The sequence below is a fragment of the Pyrus communis genome, chromosome 10 (genome assembly GCF_963583255.1).
Source record: "Pyrus communis chromosome 10, drPyrComm1.1, whole genome shotgun sequence".
Taxonomy (NCBI): Eukaryota; Viridiplantae; Streptophyta; class Magnoliopsida; order Rosales; family Rosaceae; genus Pyrus; species Pyrus communis.
Window position 1 is genome coordinate 26,162,059 of NC_084812.1, and position 20,511 is coordinate 26,182,569.

At 37.7% G+C, this 20,511-nt stretch overlaps 4 protein-coding genes across 4 annotated transcripts; 1 reads left to right on the forward strand and 3 right to left on the reverse strand.

The window, feature by feature from the left end:
* Nucleotides 1–2,322: 2,322 nt before the first annotated feature.
* LOC137748613 (peptidyl-prolyl cis-trans isomerase FKBP42-like) lies at nucleotides 2,323–4,301 on the reverse strand. The gene is made up of 5 exons (XM_068488781.1): nucleotides 4,218–4,301; nucleotides 3,798–3,982; nucleotides 3,546–3,668; nucleotides 3,283–3,435; nucleotides 2,323–2,799 (listed from the first exon to the last, which is right to left on the reverse strand). Exons 1-5 carry the CDS (start codon nucleotides 4,231–4,233, stop codon nucleotides 2,467–2,469), a joined length of 810 nt encoding a protein of 269 aa, XP_068344882.1. The 5' UTR covers nucleotides 4,234–4,301; the 3' UTR covers nucleotides 2,323–2,466.
* A 2,710-nt stretch (nucleotides 4,302–7,011) lies between these two features.
* LOC137748614 (peptidyl-prolyl cis-trans isomerase FKBP42-like) lies at nucleotides 7,012–10,733 on the reverse strand. Its single transcript, XM_068488782.1, has 8 exons — nucleotides 10,618–10,733; nucleotides 10,369–10,471; nucleotides 9,537–9,719; nucleotides 9,117–9,206; nucleotides 8,697–8,881; nucleotides 8,448–8,570; nucleotides 8,186–8,338; nucleotides 7,012–7,549 (listed from the first exon to the last, which is right to left on the reverse strand). The coding sequence occupies exons 2-8, from the start codon at nucleotides 10,424–10,426 to the stop codon at nucleotides 7,223–7,225; spliced, it is 1,119 nt and encodes a 372-aa protein (XP_068344883.1). The 5' UTR covers nucleotides 10,427–10,471; nucleotides 10,618–10,733; the 3' UTR covers nucleotides 7,012–7,222.
* A 489-nt stretch (nucleotides 10,734–11,222) lies between these two features.
* Nucleotides 11,223–16,759, reverse strand: LOC137748468 (uncharacterized). Its single transcript, XM_068488622.1, has 12 exons — nucleotides 16,392–16,759; nucleotides 16,151–16,277; nucleotides 14,901–15,028; nucleotides 14,744–14,813; nucleotides 14,528–14,630; nucleotides 14,007–14,124; nucleotides 13,747–13,828; nucleotides 13,250–13,311; nucleotides 12,617–12,689; nucleotides 12,449–12,529; nucleotides 11,881–11,961; nucleotides 11,223–11,655 (listed from the first exon to the last, which is right to left on the reverse strand). Exons 1-12 carry the CDS (start codon nucleotides 16,664–16,666, stop codon nucleotides 11,491–11,493), a joined length of 1,365 nt encoding a protein of 454 aa, XP_068344723.1. The 5' UTR covers nucleotides 16,667–16,759; the 3' UTR covers nucleotides 11,223–11,490.
* Nucleotides 16,760–17,009: 250 nt separating this feature from the next.
* On the forward strand, nucleotides 17,010–20,397 carry LOC137747370 (protein TAB2 homolog, chloroplastic-like). The gene is made up of 5 exons (XM_068487469.1): nucleotides 17,010–17,549; nucleotides 18,068–18,137; nucleotides 18,690–18,861; nucleotides 18,989–19,132; nucleotides 19,386–20,397. The coding sequence occupies exons 1-5, from the start codon at nucleotides 17,050–17,052 to the stop codon at nucleotides 19,643–19,645; spliced, it is 1,146 nt and encodes a 381-aa protein (XP_068343570.1). The 5' UTR covers nucleotides 17,010–17,049; the 3' UTR covers nucleotides 19,646–20,397.
* The last annotated feature ends 114 nt before the right edge of the window (nucleotides 20,398–20,511 follow it).

Genomic DNA, 20,511 nt, shown 5'->3' on the forward strand with positions numbered 1-20,511 from the left:
CTCAAACCATCCAAATGGAGAAACCAATCTTGCTCAATTCCACCTCCCAACCACCCTTCCTAATCACCCAAAATCTCTTCACTTTCCAAATCCCATCATCTGCCCCTTCATTTGGCAGTCAATCTTCCCAGATCAAAAGCAGAAGCAGAAGCAGCCCAGTTCTTGTATCTTGCCGAGGCCATGAGCCAACAGAGAAACAAGAGAAGCAAGAAAAAAAGCAGCAGCCAATGATGTTGCTGGGATTTGACAAGTTGGGGAAGAATTTGAAGGAGAATTTGAGCCCAAAGCAGAAGGGTGATTGGAAGGATCTGATGCTGATGAGCTTGTCATTTGCTGTTTATGTGTATATTTCTCAGAGGATTGTCTGTGCCTACTGTGCTTGGACTTCCATGGCCCCCAACCATCCTTGGTAAAAAATGGAGAGGGTAAAAGTTGGTGTTTTTAGTGGGTTTGTTGCTGATTTGGGTGAAATTCTAAATTCTAAATTTTAGACCAAACCCTGATTGTATCCTTGTAATTGCATATTAGAAAATGAAGAAATGTTGTTTTTACTTTTTGGATTATTATTATTATTTTAGTTTATGTAGCAAATAATAATGATTACAAAAATGGTTTCCAGAATTTCAGTCTAATTATCAGATGTTAGGGAATTAGCCTGAAGGCCAGCATCCAAATGGAAGCAAGTACTCTGAGAGGCTCTTTATTTTTTGAGAGATTTTTTAATGTATCGGGGAACATAGACGCCATATATTATTATATAGATAGAGCAAAGTTTTTTAAAATATCATTTCATTTGTACAAGGACATATGACGAAGGTGTCTGTGTTCAAACATTCTGAGAAGTCCTATTTTTTTATCTTTTTTCGGAGTTCTTTAATGATCTTATCTTACAACTTTCCCTTGGAGTCGAAATCTCATATCCCAAGTCACCACTTAATATTATGATATAATTGTATTCTTTTTCACTTATAAGGGAAATGTTTTAAGTTTGATTTTCGTCAAAGACGAATTTGAATTTCATTATTGTTAGCCTATTCTGGGGCTAAGTTCACCCCATCTTCTCAGTGTAAATAATATTATTAGTTCAAAAAAGAAAAAAAATCTCATACCCCAGGTACTGGAATTGACGATTTTTCACGAGTATTGATTACTGACTTTGATTGGACTTCGCCTACATTTTCGTTCCTAAAAATTATTAAACTATTAAACCGCGGAATAAGCGGAGAAATCAAATTCCCCTTTTTCCACCCCCATTCCACTTGGTAACATAGATGCCATATATTATTATATAGATAGAGCAAAGTTTTTAAAATATCATTTCATTTGTACAAGGACATATGACGAAGGTGTCCGTGTTCAAACACTTTGAAAAATCCTATTTTTTTTATCTTTTTCAGAGTTCTTTAATGATCTCATCTTGTAGCTTTCTCTTAGAACTCGAAATCTCATATCCCAAGTCACTTAGTACTATAGTATAATTGTATTATTTTTTACTTATAAGTGAAATGTTTTAAGTTATAAATTTGAATTACGTTATTGCTAGCCTATTGTGGGGCTAAACTCACCCTCTCTTCTTAGTGTAGATAATATCATTAGTTCAAAAAAAAAAAAAAAATCTCATACCCCAAGTACTGGAATTGACGATTTTTCACGAGTATGATTACTGACCTTGATTGGACTCCACCTATATTTTCATTCCTAAAAATTATTAAACTATTAAACCGTGGAATAAGCGGAGAAATCAAATTCCCCTTTTTCCACCCCCATTCCACTTGGTAAACATATCATCAGTCTACGAAATATTTTTGTCGAAAGAAGTCTCAAATTCAAATTTTGTTTCTTCAATTAATTAAAGAAAATTATACAAGACATTCCTTTGTCATCCCTTTCCCCACAATTTAAGGCTAAAACCCTTAAACTATGGGGACAAGTGAAGTCATAAATTGGGGTCCATTTGGATTGAGGAAATATTCAAACCTCAATCCAATTTTTTATTTTTTTAAACGATATTTTCTACACTTAAAGGAATCGAGAAGTGGGAAGTCTTAAACCAATATTTTTATGATTTCATAAATTTCAATTTCATGCGCCAAATTTCAAATCCTTGTGTTTAAAATCACTCTCATCCATGTAGACCACTAAACTTGTAACTAAAGAAACCAAGTTCTCCTGCCAAAGATACACTAAATAAACAAGAAGCAATACTTCAAAGTAACAAATAGACTCAATTTGCACACCATCTAAGGATTATGTTGGCGACCGAAATTTCACAACCGAAACTCACAGACAAGTTCAATTTGATCAATGTATCTTCGTTCCTGGCTAAAAATGTTCGCATCTAAACTCCCCTGCCACAACGTAAACGAGTGAACCTCAGGGTCAGAATCATAAGCTCTGTTTACCAGAACAGGTTCAGTACATGAATTTCCTCATTTGTCATACAATTCAAGAGCTTAAGATCTTTGACTAATCAGCTTTACGCCTTTCGAGCCTGAAGAGATGATAGAACAATGACAACAGCCAGTGCCAAAAGATGATCAACCGATTATCCCGTTTGGGTTTGGGTTTAGGTTCCGGGGTTGGTCCGAAAATTCCCTTGTAGAGTTCTTTTTGTTTCTGGTAAACAGCCTTGTCGTGTTCAGCAAGCAAACGTAACTCTCTTGCAATAGCTTTTTCTTGAGGTGCAAATTTGCGCGCCTTTAGAAAGTCTTCCTGCGCAGCATTTGTCTGCCTAAGCTCTGCTCTGGCTTTTCCTCGCCTAAATAGCGCTTTGACGTTGTTTTCATCCTCTGCCAGTACCTGTGAGCATTCATCCACTAGCAGTTTAACACAGTTGCATTGACAATTTAAGGGTATTCATGAAAAAGTAAATATCTGCCGACTCCAAGCAATGTAGAAAAATCAATCAACAGATGCAGTTGCATTGACAATTTTAAGTTATCACAGCCATATAGTTTGAAGTTTGAACAAAAGGAAGAAGCATGGACAGTAACATACAGGATATCATAAGATTCGTATAGGACCCAAAATTCGATTATTGAACGAAGAATGGTGCTAGTGAGTAGTGAACCTACAAAATTTTCACTGGTCCATACTAAGAGCATTTTCATTTCTATGGCAATCCAAAATGGCAGGTTAGAGTGAATGCAGATTCGAACTTACAGATGCAGTTATGCTCCCAAATAAGCCTACAAATCCAACTTTCTAGTATCTAATGATGAATAGCACAATCGCCTGAACACATGAAATTAGATGACTTTCTTGTGATAGCATTATACTTACAATGCTGCACTGTCCAATGGCTTCTTCATAGCGCTTGAGCTTTATAAAACACGCTGCCATGTTAAGGTGGCATGGATTTTTAACAGCCAAAGCCATGTCCCGGTACTTCTCAAACAACTGGAACATGAAGTCGTCACCCATATATGCTATGGCCTGATAAAACCCACCAGAATCTTGTCAGAAAGGAAATATAGAAGAGAGACTGTACAACTCAAAAGCTCATCAGCCATAAATAAAATATGTAAGAATTACAAGTGCGTAACCATTTCATACTGTTGCATTGCCTCCTCCAGTTTTTCCTCTTTAAATAAAGCATTTCCATGCATCTTTCTTCCATCTGCTGCTCCAATCCTTTCCTCCAAGGTCATGTCACTACGAGCTTTCCCCTATGAAAGGCAGAACCCACAGATATATATATGTTACTATATTACTGAAGCAACTCCCTGAAAAAGAGAATCTGAAACTTCCATTGTTGACTACTTGGGAAGACATTTGAGAACAAGTGAGTAACTTACTTCTCTGGTTTCATCAAATCCAATAAGCTCAGCTTCATATGATATATCAGCCAATGGTGGAACATTCGGAAAACAAAAGCCCCCTTCTTTCCCATACCCTAACTCCCAGCCTACGTGTAATAGGGCACGCTCTCCAGACTTCATGCTGGACACCCCAATAGCCAAGCCAGTCATTTCTTTTTCCTCTGTCGCAGTAAACAAAAATATACTACTAATAAGAAGTCCATTGTATTTAATACCGCTACATAATGCTTTAATGCTTTTGAACCCAAAGCATCTGAAATGACAAGTAATTACAGAGAACAAATGCAATAAAGAAATCAGAAAACTAATTGCAGACTGAAGAAGGAGCATGCCAGAACTCGTTTGCATACATTTTGTATATATCAACAGTAACATACTACTCGGCAAGGCTAATACCTTTTCCTAAAATCATTTCAAGCGGTCGTTGTTCATCCCATGTGTCTTCAAACTTGTGTCCCGTGCTTTCAGTCCATGCCCTGTGGTGCACTATCACACATATGCCAATCACTCAGTGACTGAAAAAAACCAGAGTAAAAAAATTCACTACAAGACCTGTCTACATGCATCTTAGGCATGCCTATACGCATGCACAATTAGTTCTATACGCATACACAACTCTGTGAGCGTGGATGTTGCGCGTGTCTGTTTGCAGGTCACAAGCTCATTCATGTCTTACTCCCAGACGAACATTTTACAGTTCCATGGCCACCACATGTTGTGAAATCATATGGTTGAAGAATATTTTGAAAGATCTGAAAGTGAGTGATTCACAACCTGCCAAGTTGTTTTGTGACAATCAAGCAGCATTACACATTGCCTCCAATCCCGTTTTCCATGAGCGAACGAAGCATATAGAGATTGATTGTCACCTAGTACGAGAGAAGATTCAGGAAGGGATGATACGTACGGCGTACGTGAGGACAAGTGATCAACCGGCTGATATATTCACCAAGCCATTGAGTTCAACACAGTTTGAAGTATTACTTAGCAAGTTGGGTGTCATTAACATACACTCCAACTTGAGGGGGAGTGTTAAGGAAAGTATCTCCACAGATTAGTCAATATTATTAATTGATATTGTTGATATTATTGTTATTTACTTTCCTTGTTTAGTCCTTGACGATCCTTGTGTCTAGGCTTTTGTTTAGGATCTTGTTTACTGTATTCTTGTATAAAAGGTGTAAACCTAGTTGGAGATGAATATAAGAAAACCATATTCCATTATACGTTTTCTATGAAAAAACAAAAAGGAAGAACAGTATGGAAGGAGACGAGTAGGTTTTTTGTACCTCATTCTCTCTTCACCAGCCGACTTTATAAAGAACACAAGAAATAATGAAATTAATGAAACTAATGATAAGGTGGCTGGGAGAAGGGATGAGTGTATGGACGATGATTAGACAGAGGGGAGAGAGAGGGGTCGGAGAGATGAAACCCATGAATCATTTTTGCTATTTTTCTTACTTTTCCTATTTTATAATATGTTATACAATGTTTGAAAATTTATATTTTTTTGTTTCAATCTATGTGGCACCATTTGATTGGATACGTGACCTTTATATTTGTGCCATGTCAGCCATAAGTGGGCCCTAATTATGCCACATAAATAAACTTAACGATACGTTACTTAGAGGAATACATTGAAACAAGCTAAAGTGGAGTGACTATTGAGTTTCAAGGGTAAAGTAGCAACTTTTGAGTTCCAGGAGGTAAAATGGGATCGAAATTGAGTTTCAAGGGGCAATGTAGGATCAAAATCGAGTTACAAGGAGCAAAATGACGACTCGAAATTGAGTTTCAAAGATCAAAGTAACGACTTTTAAGTTTTAGAGGGCAAAGTGACATTGAAATCGAATTTTAAAGAGTAGTTAAAAGTAAGCCTTAAAATAAAAAATTTAGGATAAATTTCAAAATTTTATAATAATCTCACGCAATGCGAATCTCCATCTCGCAGCTTTCTCTTGGAGTCAAAATCACATACCCCTAGGTGTTGAAATTTGGAATTCATGATTTTTCATGAGTGTGTCCGCCTACATTTTTATTCCTAAAAAATTATTAGACTATTAAACCGTGGAATCACTTGAGAGAGAATCAATTTTCCTTTTTTCCACTCCCATTCCACTGTAGTAAACATACCATTAGTCTATGAATTTTTTTTGTCAAAATAAGTTGAGACTGTTTTCGGCAAGTTAAGGCTAAAACCCTTAATCACGGGACAAGGGAAGTCATAAATTGTAATTGGGTCCGTTTGGATTGAGGATATTTGAAACCTCAATTCCAAGCGCTCCCTACTAGTTTTATAGTTTTTATTAGAGGTATTGGCAGATTTCCTTACTGAACTTGTAAGGAGCTATCCATTCTCACCTAACTTGTAAGGAACTACCAATTTTCCCCTAAACTCTAATTTTAGCGGATTGCCTCCTAAAGTTTTATAATTGGTCAATTTTCCCTATGAATTTTAGTTTTAATTGATTACCCCCATGAACTTATATAATTAGCCAATTTCTCCACTGAACTTTAAGTCCCCCCTAAGCCCTAAAGTTCAAACAAATAGTGTACGGACTAAACTAACGGAAGAGAAGAAGAAGAAAAACAATATGTTATCCACATTAGAGATAAAATTACATTTTTGCAATTATAAAATTAAAATTTAGGGAAAAAATTGACTAATTATAAAAAATTAAGAGAAGTATCGGCTAAAATTAAAGTTTAGTTGGGAAATTGGCCAAGTATAAAAGTTTAGGAGTGCAATTAGCTAAAATTAAAGTTCATGAGAAAATTAGCAGTTTCTTACAAGTTTAGAAAAAGAAGAGAAGAAATCGACAAATAGGCCACTAAAAATCCAAATCCTTGCGTATAAATCACTCCCATCCATGTAGACCCCTAAACTCGTAACTAAAGAAACCAAATTCTCCAGCCAAAGTTACACTAAACAAACAAGAATCATTACTCCAAAGAAACAAATTGACGCATTATACACACCATTTAAAAGATGAGAATTTTAACGAAAAGCTTCCGGTACCGTGCACTTTAACGAAAAATCATATTTTTACATTAAAAAATCAATCATAGTATTATTCACTTTATCCTTTATTTTGTCCTTATCGTTAAAACTCAAAGTTTTCAAGCTCTTTTCATTAGTTTTTCCTTTAAAAGATCACAGCAGCGATGGAAATTACACAACCGAAAGTCAGTAAACAAACTTTTGTCTAATAGTTTAGAACAGTTCAATTTGATCAATATATCTTCGCTCCTGACTAAAAACATTGGCATCTAAACTCCGTCCCACAACGTAAACGAACAAACCTTAGGGTCAGAATTCATAAGCCCTGTTTACTAGAATAGGTTCAGTACATGAATTTCCTCGTTTGTCATACAATTTAAGAGCTTAAGATCTCTGGCTACTCAGCCTTATGCCTTTCGCGCCTGAAGAGACGATAGAACAATGACAATAGCCAGTGCCAAAAGATGATCAACCGATTATTCCGTTTGGGTTTTGGCTCTGGGGTTGGTCCAAAAATTCCCTTGTAGATTTCTTTTTGTTTCTGATAAACAGCCTTGTCGTGTTCAGCAAGCAGACGTAACTCTCTTGCAATAGCTTTGTCTTGAGGTGCAAATTTGCGCGCCTTTAGAAAGTCTTCCCGCGCAGCATCTGTCTGCCCAAGCTCTGCTCTGGCTTTTCCTCGCCTAAATAGCGCCTTGACGTTGTTTTCATCCTCGGCTAGTACCTACAAGTATGCATCCAATTACAGTTAACACAGTTTCAATGACAATTTAAGGGTATTCATGAAAAGGTAAATATCTGCCAACTCCTAGCAAAGCAGAAAAATAAATTAATAGACGTTAGTTGCATGGACAATTTATGGGTATTCATGAAAATGTAAATATCTGCCCACTCCAATCAATGCAGAAAAATCAATCATAGGCGTTAGTTTCATTGACAATTTATGTGTATTCATGATAAGGTAATATCAGCAGACTCCATACAAAACGATGCAGAAAAATCAACTACAAGACATTAGTTGCATTTGCCAATTTTGAGTTATAACATCCACATAGTATGAACAACAGGATAAAACATGGAAAGTAACATACTAGAGATCATAAGAGTCGCATGAGACCCAAAATTCGATTATTGATTGAAGAATGGTGCTAGTGAGCCTACAAATTTTTCACTGGTCCACACTAAAAGCATTTTCATTTCGATGGCAATCCAAAATGGCAGGTTAGAGTGAATGAAGATTCAAAATTCACAGAATGCCAAATAAGCCTACAAACCCAACTTTCTAAGTATATAATGATGAATAGCACAGTCGCTGAACAGATGAAATTAGATGACTTTCTTGTGAGAGCATTATACTTACAATACTGCACTGTCCAATGGCATCTTCATAGCGCTTGAGCTTTATAAAAGACGCTGCCATGTTAAGGTGGCATGGATTTTTAACAGCCAAAGCCATGTCCCTGTACTTCCCAAACAACTGGAACATGAAGTCGTCACCCATATATGCTATAGCCTGAGAAAACCCACCAGAATCTGGTCAGAAGGAAACATAGAAAAGAGACTCTACAACTCAAAAGGTCATCAGCCATAAATGAAGTACGTAAGAATTACGAGTGCGTCACCATTTCATACTGTTGCATTGCCTCCTCCAGTTTTTCCTCTTTAAATAAAGCATTTCCATCCATTTTTCTTCTATCTGCTGCTCCAATCCTTTCCTCCACAGTCATGTCACCACGAGCTTTCCCCTATGAAAGGCAGAACCCACAGATATACATGTTACTATATTACTGAAGCAAGTTCCTGAAAAGAGATTCTGAAACTTCCATTGGTAACTACTTGGAAAGACATTTGTGCGCAAGTGAGCAACTTACTTCTTTGGTTTCATCAAATCCAATAAGCTCAACTTCATATGATATATCTGCCAATGGTGGTACATTCGGAAAAGAAAAGCTCCCTTCTTTCCCATACCCTAACTCCCAGCCCACATGTAATAGGGCACGCTCTCCAGACTTCATGCTGGACACCCCAATAGCCAAGCCAGTCATTTCTTTTTTCTCTGTTGCAGTAACAAAAATATACTACTAATAAGAAGTCCATTGTATTTAATACCACTACATAATGCTTAAAGGCTTATGGACCCAAATCATCTGAAATGACAAGTAATTACAGAGAATAAATGCAATACAGAAATCACAAAACTAATTTCAGGCTGAACAAGGAACACGCCAGGACTCAGTTTTCATATATTTTGTGTATATCAACGGTAACAGACTACCCGGCAAGGCTAATACCTTTTCCCAAAATCATTTCAAGTGGTCGTTGTTCATCCCTTGTATCTTCGAACTTGTGTCCCGTGCTTTCAGTCCATGCCCTGTAGTGCACTATCACACATATGCCAATCAATCAGTGATTGAAAAAACCGGAGTAAAAATTCGCTACAAGACCTCTCTACACGTATCTTAGCCTTCTTAAGCATCCTTTTTTAAATTCTAATGCATGCACAATTACTCCTCCTATGCACACACACAACTCTGTGAACGTGGATGTTGTGTGTGTCTGTTTGCAAGTCACAATCTCATTCATGTCTTACTCCCACAGTAAAATTTTACATGCACAAATAACAATTATTAGATTTTCAACTAATGTACATGGCACTGTCCAAAGATTACCATATTTAGAAGTACAAGAATAAGCAACCACTTGACACTTACAGAAGCATGTTGAATACTTGGAAGGTATTTGACCATGACCTTCCTTAATGATTTGCTTTGTGACTTTCTCGTGAAGGATTTCCACCTTAGAATCAACTTTTGGGGGGCCATTAGCATCTTGAGAAGGTTCCCCATGCACAAAGGTAGCACCTTCGGTTACTATTTCACTTTCACCATCTTGACCTACAAAGAAGATGAAAGGATGAGTAGTAGTCTATATTGCGATGGCCTTTTTCCAAGGCTCACATGGATTGCAACACCCTATAGGAATTACAGTGCTCCATACTATATGATTATTTGGAATCTAATTCACTCATAAGCAGAGGGGGAACGACAAACTTCTTCTTCCCCCTGCACATTATACAGGGACTATATAGCTGCCATCCCCACTTATACTACATGAGTTTTGGAACACAGAATTTCTTAGTTACTCAAAATAAAAGCATGGAGGAATGATGGATCAGTGTAGTGGAAGCGGTAGTCATAATGTCAAACTCTTGTGTTCCTTCTCGATAATCGATATACAAAGTATTTCAAAAAATCTTATCAATTAGTAAATGAAACAATAAGTTTTCCCCTAGATAATGATCTATAGGAGAATTTTTCTTGAAAAAAGTAAGTAGAAAAGGATAAGAAAACATCTCCATGTATTCATTCAGTCCAACTCAATCGCTCGAAAACCCGCTTATCGGGTTAGTTTGACATATATTTGAAGCTAAAAAACAACTAAGAGTCTTAGATTTGACATGTATTTGCTTTTTTACAGAAACCAAGTGTAGCTGAAAGACTTGATTGAGTGAAAATTAAGGCCAAAAGTATGACTAAACATTACCAAGTGGTTGACTTTGCTGCTCAGCCACAGCCTGCTCCTGATCCCGAACATCCTCCATCACTTCAACCTTGTATAATCCAATCCAATGGGTCTTCTCAAAATTCTGCAAATACCCAAATCAAAGAAGCAAAATTTGATGCAATTGCATTCGAATTCCAAACCAAAAATTAGCAAGGGTTTCGTTTTCTTTAGAATTTTCTCGGGAAACAAACAGAAAACGGGAAATAGAAAAGGAAAAGCGGGACTTACTTGGAGTTTATAGGCAGTAACTTGTAAGCGTATGATGAGATCCACAAGAGGACAGTGAGGGGATCTGTATTGTGTTTGGTTTTTAACGATCGAGCAAGATTCTAGAGAGACCTCAACTTAATTAAGTAATTAATTAATTAATTAATTGATCTTTCGAGTTCGAATCTGGTGTGCCCACAAAGCCTTTGCCCACCCTCCGTCTGCACCCTCCTTGCGACACCTGTCTTCTCAGTTTACAGAGGTTTAACTCCGTTCGTCTCCCACCAGCGTAAAGTAATGAAAGCAAAAATGGGACGAAAAATTACAGACTTCAACGGAAGAAATTTTAGTTGCAGATATTTGAGCGCGAGCCTTAACGCCACGAAAGGGTTGCTATTTTGTGATCGAAAACAACCTCTTTACAAAGCAAGGCCCAACCCTTGCAAATTTAGAAGCCGATCAATTGGTTAAATTCCAAAGTTCGTAGTCAATTGAAGAACATAAAAATAACGGGTATTCCAGTTTTTTATCATCGAAAAATCGATTGCCTGTTCCACATTGAAACGAGAAACAAAACAAGCATTTTATCAATCACCAAACACAAATAACAATCGACATCTGAAAGTCATTGTATTTTCTTACGAAATCAGTGAACAAATTGCTCCAGTTAAGAGCGAGGTTCTTCGTATACAAGCAAGATATGTAGTACTTAAAACACAAATTGCTAGTCACTATCCAAAAGCGACTGCTTTACAAGATATATGTTTTTCACTATCTACACACTGACATGTAGGATGAATGTCGTTACATGGGTCCTGGGATCAATCATGTTACATTCCAAAAATTTGACAACGGGCTTCGCCGCCAGAAGTATATATCTTGAATAGACACCGGCTAAGCATATTGCAGTTCAAGTTCCCTTGATTCATACACCGGAGGTAGCAAACTGTGTATGTTCGCGAAAGGATCGTCACTGCCTGATGGTGGCTCCCCAATAGGTTTATCCAAAACATAGTCAGGAAGTGCTACAAGCGTTTCATCAAAAAACTCTTTCATAGTCTGCAAGGTTCAAGAACCATATCAGAAACTTAAGCAACTCAGGAACAACATAATTCCTTGGACGTAAATAAAACCATCGGAAAATAATGAATGAATATTAGGCTTTGATTGGGGATGGATTATAACTTTCAAAGTCCTGTGTTTCAGAAACCTCCCCTGAATTTAGATAATGTATTGAATCCTAAAAGTGGAACTAATAAGTATACAAGGATAATAAAATAATACCGTGCAATGCAGGAAAGCAGCATCAGCTTTGCGTTTCCACAGACCATTCCCAGGTTCCGAATGGAAAAGACCCAGCAAAGGCTGCAGTAGAACAAAAAGAGTGATGCAATTACACCAAAGTTATTATGGTAGGAGAAAAAAGGGTGATGCAATCCCTGTGTATTCAACCCAAAAAAAAAAAAAGATAGCCCTTAAACAAAGCAGATTGAGTCAGATAAGCAACATGTGTCAAATTACATAATATACATAATGCCCTTTTGGTGCTTGTAATGTGAAATGTGAAAAGACTGAAGAGACCCATGGAACTGAATGCTAAATTGACATCAAAAGACAATCAGTTGAAAGCTGCCCAATTTTTCTTTCCTGATTTTCTTTATAAAAAAAATCATCTAGGAGTAAGGAAAATGTGGAAAATAATAACATAATAGTGTCAATTCGACATTTTCGTGTGTGCGTGAAGAGGCTGTTGGCATATTCTATCTGTTCTATTATGACTTGTACAAGGGTACGAGTAAAACTTTTCAGATAGCACCATAATATTATGAGGATCATAGTTGGTAGTACTAACCCTTGCTACATCTCGCACGGTTGGTTTGCGTCCATATCTTCCCACAGCAGTATCTCCATACACTTGAAACTTCTCCAGTATCTAAAGGTGGAAGAACAGATAATTATGGGCTGTAAAAATTCAATGGAAACGGAGTAGATACACCTATTTACAGTCAAGTTTGCAGACCTGACGCCGCGTTACACCACTGCTTGGTGCTCCATAAACTACAGTATCAACATGTCCCAGAGTATGCCATGGTCTATTGAAAAATGTACAAAGGTTGTCAATCAACTTTGGAATCACAAATTAACATTGCAATAGAAAGGACTATCAGAATTCTATATCTAAATAAAATAAGAACCTAAACTAATGTTAACACGAGTCTTAAAACCCAAAATGTTAGGGGTATTTTAATATGGTGGAGTCATTAAAGCTAGTAGTTAGTCTTCATTCAAGTCTTGATCATTCAAGTCTTCATTCAGCATAAGAGGTTTCTTTCTTCCCACCTCCAAACACTCCATGCTCAAATTTCACAGAAATCAGCGAATCTATTTTCATTCTTTCAAGTTTCGCATCTTCTACTTAATCCCTTGTTTTCCCGCAAGGATGTCATTTGGTTCTTTGATAGGAAACAAAAACTATACTGACAGAGTTCTAGTTTCACTCGAAGAGCTAGAATTACATGTGGACTCGGACACAAAAATGAAATAAAAATATCAGTCATAAGATAGGGACATGAAATATGTATAACCAAATTTGAAAGTTCTTGCAGCAATTTACCAAAAGGAAAAAGAAAATTCAAATTATGACATTACATACTTATTATATGCAGCACGTCCAACCATTACACCATGAGCTCCTGCCCTTCTTGCTGCATTGACCTAAAATTCAAGGGGGAAACAACATGAAATAAAGGTCAGTGGGAGTCAACATAAAGGTTTTGCATCAACTAAAAGACAACAAAATGAAATTTTCAACAGCTTTGTTGTATCACTATCATCATATATCCAAATCATGTTAGAAACCAGGATAGCCAGTTCATATATATATGCACAAAGTTGAAACATCAAGATAAGAACAGTTAAATTTTGCAAATATGCTGTATTGACCAATTACAATGAAGAAAGTTTCAGAAAATACAATCTTCTCAACAAAAAGGAAATGACAGCAGGGACACAATACCCCAAGTTACAACTACTGTCCCAATGGATGACGCAAAACTTTATAGAAAATAACGAGTTGAATAAAAATGTAGCTAGAAAATGGATATCATCTGAATTACAATATAATTGTTCTGTCCTTATGACAAGGCTTACCTCCTCAACGGTGTTTATGCCCCCATTTATTGTAAATCTCAAGTCTGGAAAGTCACGCAAGAGGCCATAAAAGTACTCATATCTGCAATAAAGTAAAATGTGATCAATAATAAAGAGGTAGTATGTTAGTTGTGAATGTGATCTACAAATATTTACAAATTTAATCTAAGCATTTCAAAATACCAGTTCTGAGATAAACATATCAGTAAAGTGACTAAATTAATATAAGTTCGCAAAATATGAAATAACAGAATACATACTTAAGAGGCGGAATACTTCGATTTTCAGCCGGGCTAATTCCATTAAGCAGTGCCTTCCGTGAATGTATTATGAAATGGCTAGTTGGAGATTGAGAAGAAACCTTGTAAATAAAATCACCTGAAAAGGAGAGACAGGTGCAACACAATTAAGTGAGGATGCAACCATAGAAACTAAAAAAGGCATGGCTATATTCCCTTCAAATTCAGATAGACATTTGGAATTTAAGGTAAGAAAAATATGCAAAATCACCAAACTGATCAAGATTTATGCTTCCAATGCTGTAGAGATTTTGAATGTCATTGTGTTTTCGGTGTAACGACACAATCATAAAGCAATAAATAAGGACTTTGAAAGTATAGTCAAACACAGAATACAAAATTCAAGCATAACTATTTTTATTATGCAAGAAACCATGTGTCCTCAGTTCATCATTCGCTGGATTTTCCAGTGTCTTTCTTTTTTACTATATTGATATTGACTTTGCTGACTATATAAACAGAACCAGAAAATGGGAACTTACAGAGCTCGTTATATGAGTCATGATCATCAACACCAATTCGACACTTAACGCTGACAGGTACATCTGTGTGCGCAGCAATTACTGACATAGCCTCAGCAACAAACTTTCCTTGTAAAGACCAAACATCTTTATCAGAGCACAGTATAAAGAAAAAAAAAATCTTACATATTTGTGGCAAAGTTACAAATAAAAATATAATGAGAAATGTTATCAAACCTTTGGATCAAGCATAAGACGAACACCAAAGCACCCATGCCCAGCTACTTTTGGACTCGGACATCCACAACTGGTAAACCGTAGGGGTCAGATTAGGGGTCAGAGAAAACTTGAAAGATAAATTCAATGAACAAAAGCTTAAATAAAGAGCACAAACTTAAAATTGATCTCATCATATTTGTAAGGGTTAGCAAGCTCAGTCGCTTTGGCGAGGTTTTCCAAATTATTCCCGCCAATTTGAAGAACAATAGGATGTTGTTCTGGAGAATATTCCAAGAATCTGTCCTGATAAAAAGTCCCACTATCAGTTGTCAAAATCCAAACATAAATGCACAAGAAAAATCAAGAAATAAATGAAACTGTTAATGCCAAAATTTAATAAAACATAAACATAACGGGGCAAAAATAAAAATAAAAGAACCGAACTTTAATCTGCATTACAGTCTGCCATGAGGAGAAATAATACATTAACTAACATAAAGATGGATTAGAAAGGAAAGAGAAAAAAAGTATGTGCATCGTTTATAAGCTCTAGCAAAAATGATCAGAAACCCCCACCGCATGAAGTTATCAATTTCAACTATACACTTTCCTCTAAAGAAATTTCAACTCAGCACATGAAAGATATTTGTCAAACTATTCCTTTTATGGGATGACTACATCAACTCAAAACAACCATAATGGTATCTTGTGAAATCAACTTCACAATTTCCACCAAATTACTTGTTTGGTTGAGACTATTTCAAAGCTTCCAGGTTCTAAAGTGACACTTAACAATTCTTTCTAGTCTTATACAATATGAAATCCCATGGGGTTCAATGGGGTAGAATTTGGCTCATTAGAGACGTCTTTTGGGCTCAGATGTGTGGTAAAGTTAATAGGGAGTGCAGAAAGTTTTGGCAAACGGCTCCCTTGTCTACATTTGGGTGTATATGGAGAGAAAAAGCATCAAGTATCCTCTGGGAACACAGAGATCTCAATTAGAGGCACTAATGTGTTCTAAATGTAGTAGCACGATCATGTGTCTTGTATGAAGTCCATGAACACCCTTTTACTATAGCATTAGAAATTCAAAATATTCAACTGACTGAAATCGGTAATCAGAGATCCCACCTTATAAAGTTATCTAATTCAACTAAACACTTCTTGTAAGAGAATGTCAACTAAACGCATGGAAGATATTTATCCAACTATCCATTCTATTGGATGACTACATCAATTCAAAATATCTTGTGAAAACCAATTTCTGCCGAATTATATTCTCCGTTGACATTATTTCGAAGCTTTTGGATTCCGAAGTGACACTCGACAATTCTTTCTAATGTTATACAAAACGAAGTCCAATGTCTCAATTGAGGCTACAAAAATGCAACACTAGCAGAAAGAGTATTTATAAATATGGTTTACCAGATTATCCTTCTGGTAAACAATGGTTTCAGCAGCAAGCATCTCAGTGTAGAGCCAGGCATTCTTCGAAATAAGCCGGGCCAAAGTCCTGTAGTGATTGTCAGTCCACTCCATCATCGGGGCAACACTGCAAATTTGCAAAACCAACAAAACCCAATTCCACAAAAACCATAAACCTCATGGGAAGCAATGCAATTTGCAAATCAATCGATAAGTAAAAAGAGAGAGAGGGAGGGAGAACCTAAACAAAGGAGGAGGGTAGTGGGCGTGGTGGGGGTGGGTGGCGGGAGAAGAAACCATGGCGGCGGCGGGTATGCTACCGCTGAGGAGTTGATGGTTTTGAGAGGAGGAGGAGGAAGTGGAAGTGGAAGTAGTGGTGGATGCGGTGGTTGTTGGAGAAGAAGTGCCCTGAAATAGATTAAACGACAATTTGCCACGGTTTTTTGTGCGAAGAAAAACCGAATGAATAGGAGTAACAGAGGAATACGAATACGAAGAAGAAGTTGGAAACTTCATTTTTCTTATGGGTCTGGATTTGTTAAACTCACGTTCGGAGAGAATCTCAGAGGCTCCTGCTGGTTGTGTTTGTTGGCTCCATGGACTCTCGGGAGGGAGGCTGATAGCTTGATAAGGCACTTCTTGGTCGAGGGAGGGAAACGACAAAGGTCCAGTCGAAAACGAAAGGTCGTTATCTATTGGGCTTGGCGTGTGGGATTATTATGGCCATGGTAAAAGTAGCCCAATAAAAAAGCCCACTCATACTTTTTGGGCCATCAAACTCCCTACCCGGGAGCCCACAATCATCTTCAAATATATGTGGTGGAGAAATAACCGCATTAACCGTCTTTTCTACTTCCCGCATACTCCTATCAGTTCACTTCCTTGCTCTCACTACTTCCATGGCGAGCTTCAGCTTCAACACCACCAGAATCAGAACCCCCACCCTTCAATACCACAAACCCATCTCCAAGTTTGTCTACCGGGCAAAACCCATCAAAATCACATCTCCTCTCTCCACCAATCCCTCAAAATCCCGGCCAATACTCCGCTGTTTCCGTCCCAATTCCGTCTCGGAAAGCTCTTTTTCCACGACACAAGAAACAGAGGAGGAGGAATTCGATGAAGTGGACGACGACCCAACGAAGGAGCTGAGCTACCTCGACCCGGAAACCGACCCGGAGAGCATTTCGGAGTGGGAGCTGGACTTCTGCTCCAGGCCGATTTTGGATATCAGAGGGAAGAAGGTGTGGGAGCTGGTGGTTTGTGACGAATCGCTGTCTCTGCAGTTTACGAAATATTTTCCAAACAATGTTATCAACAGCATTACTTTGAAGGATGCTATTGTGTCCATTAGTGACGAATTAGGTGTCCCTCTGCCGGATAAAATCCGCTACTTCAGGTAAATTTCTCCTGGTCGTAATCAGAACCATTCATTTTCTTAATCTTCATTTAAAGATCATCTCTGCAAGTTAAATTGAACAAGGTTTAGTCATTCATATGTGTCGAACAAATTGACAAGTACGTTAATAACAAATGGGAGAGGTGCGCTCATGGGGTTGGCGCAACTATTGTCTTACTAGTTGTTACGAATCCGTAACAATGGCTTAAATTTTGCCAATTTTTTAACGAAATCAGCACGTTTGGAGCACATGTGAGGTGCTTTACGTTTGTAAAACTCCAATTTACCCTCACATTGTCACTCAGGCGCGAAATATTTCGAAAAAAAGTGAGGAAATATAGTCATTGTTCTTTCATGTAACAATTAGTAAACTAGAGGGTTAAAGTAGCTGAACTTAGCCGTTTATTTTGTGCATAATGTGTGCTTCTGTGGATTGTGCATGCTTGAGAAAGCATGTCAGCTGGGATTTGGTAATGGTTCAACTTTTATGATTGGTTTTGTTCAATTGGATTATGTAGGTCACAGATGCAGACAATTATCACAAAAGCATGTAACGAGCTCGGTATAAAGCCTATTCCCAGTAAACGGGTAAGCATGTTTTTCTTGTCAATTCTCTAATTTTCGGAACATATACAGATTGAGGAAGCTTTTTTTTTTTTCAACCACAACTGATTACGAAGACATTTTTACTAATCAAGTAACTTAAGAAAGTTAGGCTAATAGCCTGCAGAATTTAGAGGGCCGCTACAGAAGTACGTTGATGTTAGACTAGACTAGTGGTAATATTTACCTGCACTAAACACTCTCGATCATCTCTCTTAAGGAAGCATTTCTATGGTCTCACTTCCTTTCTCCATCGCTTGTTGACATGGATTTTAATTTCCCCTTAAGGGAACAGCACAACAAGATGTTTTCACCAAACCAAGTAGTCGCTTTTTAAGATTTCTTTCAGACGAGCATTTCATTCATTCTCCCTTTTTTTTTAGCATATGTACCATTGAATTATGGCGATACTGCCACAGAGATGCCGAAGTTACACGTCTTTGAAACACTATCAACAGTTAGTAATGAAGCTTTTCTTTTTTCTGGTAGAACTGCTTTCTCTGTCTGGTTATTCTCTTAGAACATTGCTTTTTTCAGTGCCTATCGCTGCTTTTGTGGCTGGAAGAACGCTATGAGACAGTGTACACACGCCATCCTGGTTTCCAGAAAGGATCTAAGCCGCTCCTCGCATTGGATAACCCTTTCCCAATGGAACTTCCGGAAAATCTTGTTGGCGAGAAATGGGCCTTTGTTCAGTTGCCCTTTTCAGGTAAAGGACTTGCTAATGGTGACATTTCGACAAATATAACAAGTCACATTCTCTGACCTGCCTTATTCATCCGGTATTTCTTCTAAACATTTCATGTGCCCTTACTAATTCTAATTCCTGGTTTCAGCTGTTCAAGAGGAAATCTCATCCTTAGACACGAACCTCGTGTTTGGCGCAAGTCTAGATTTGGATTTGTTAGGGATTGAAATTGATGAGAAGACTTTGATTCCAGGATTGGCAGTTGCATCTTCACGTGCAAAACCGCTAGCAGGTGTTTACTCTCGACTATCATCTTCTTTTTTCTTATGCATATTTACTTGCATATATCCATACGCAGATGTCCTTCATACAGATAGCGTGACATGTTATGTCATTAGATTGTTAAATAAGAACCGTTGGTCTGAGTAAATTGACAAATATAAACAGCTTCCTAATTCCTATTGCATCTTGTAAAGTTTTGTTATGTTCATCTAACTATAAGTCTATAAGGGATCCTGATCGCATCTTGCTATATGCTGGTGCAGCTTGGATGAATGGGTTGGAAGTTTGCTCGATTGAAGTTGATTTGTCACGGGCTCGCTTGCTTCTTTCCGTTGGAATCTCTGGCCGATATATTTACGCCACCTACAATAAGACTCCTGAAACAACAAGTGAAGCTGAAGCTTGGGAAGCAGCAAAGAAGGATTGCGGAGGCTTGCACTTCCTTGCAATCCAGGGGGACTTGGACGGGGATGATTGTGTCGGATTTTGGCTTCTACTAGACTTGCCACCTCCACCTGTATAGTTCTATCGGTTGAAAAGGTTTACGAAAGAAATAACTCCTACACATTAGTTTCTCAGTTATATTACTTCATATTTGAGAAGTGATTGCAAGAACTGCTTCGGGACGGAGTTTACTTCATGTTTGAAGTGATTGCAAAAACTGCTTCGGAACGGAGTTTCTTTTCGAGGGTTTTTAACTGTTAATGAGTTTTATGAATGGCCTAAAGAGGAAACTAAACTCGCTATCCGGCAAAGTTGGTTGCAGGGTTCAAGGTCTCTCATGCAAACTAGGGCTCGGGGTGCCCGAGTTCTAGTACCGGGTCTGTCATCCTGGGTTCGGGATTACAGACCCAAAGTTATCCAATTAGACATTTACAACTTGTATGGCCTCTCCTCCGAAAGAGTTTTACCATCGTCACCACCACTCTTCCAGGTTCCACCAAAATCGACTCCCACTCGGGTGTAGTCAGCAATGAGGCACCACAATCTGCATGAACAATGACTCAAGGACGGGATGCTTTCTAATTGACGGACAAATTTCAGCCAACAAACTAACGCCGGAAGCATTCACTTCACCACTGTATTCAATTCCATCAACTTCAAAGATGGTAAACGCATCTGACCCGATACGAAAACAACTTTCATTCCTATCCTGTCTGTTACAGCGAATTCTGAAATATCAAAGTTCAAGTCGGAGTATACAAATACATTTCGAGAATAAGGTAGCTTAGCTGTCTATAGAACAAAAAAAAAAAACAAAAGAACGAAAGAAAACCTGCTTTCCTCATAATTTACCCTACTTGACCAGAACTAATTCTTCAAGGACGACGAAACTAAACAGCCCTGCACATACAAGCCACCGGATATACTACAACACGTTATCTCTTC

Bases quoted from the DNA above. Each gene is read 5' to 3' on its own strand.
- LOC137748613 (XM_068488781.1), bottom strand. The intron at 3,669-3,797 runs GTAAGTTACTCA...TGCCTTTCATAG, and splicing joins GATTTGATGAAACCAGAGAA to GGGAAAGCTCGTAGTGACAT. The intron at 3,436-3,545 runs GTTACGCACTTG...GGGTTTTATCAG, and splicing joins CAATGCAACAGTATGAAATG to GCCATAGCATATATGGGTGA.
- LOC137748614 (XM_068488782.1), bottom strand. From the start codon at position 10,426: ATGGAGGATGTTCGGGATCAGGAGCAGGCTGTGGCTGAGCAGCAAAGT. The intron at 9,720-10,368 runs GTAATGTTTAGT...TCTTCTTTGTAG, and splicing joins GCAGCAAAGTCAACCACTTG to GTCAAGATGGTGAAAGTGAA. The intron at 9,207-9,536 runs GTAAGTGTCAAG...TATGTGTGATAG, and splicing joins CAAGTATTCAACATGCTTCT to TGCACTACAGGGCATGGACT.
- LOC137748468 (XM_068488622.1), bottom strand. From the start codon at position 16,666: ATGAAGTTTCCAACTTCTTCTTCGTATTCGTATTCCTCTGTTACTCCT. The intron at 12,530-12,616 runs GTCTGCAAACTT...TTCCACCTTTAG, and splicing joins GTGGTGTAACGCGGCGTCAG to ATACTGGAGAAGTTTCAAGT. The intron at 11,656-11,880 runs GTATTATTTTAT...TGAACCTTGCAG, and splicing joins CTGCTTTCCTGCATTGCACG to ACTATGAAAGAGTTTTTTGA.
- LOC137747370 (XM_068487469.1), top strand. From the start codon at position 17,050: ATGGCGAGCTTCAGCTTCAACACCACCAGAATCAGAACCCCCACCCTT. The intron at 18,862-18,988 runs GTAAAGGACTTG...TCCTGGTTTCAG, and splicing joins TGTTCAGTTGCCCTTTTCAG to CTGTTCAAGAGGAAATCTCA. The intron at 19,133-19,385 runs GTGTTTACTCTC...ATGCTGGTGCAG, and splicing joins ACGTGCAAAACCGCTAGCAG to CTTGGATGAATGGGTTGGAA.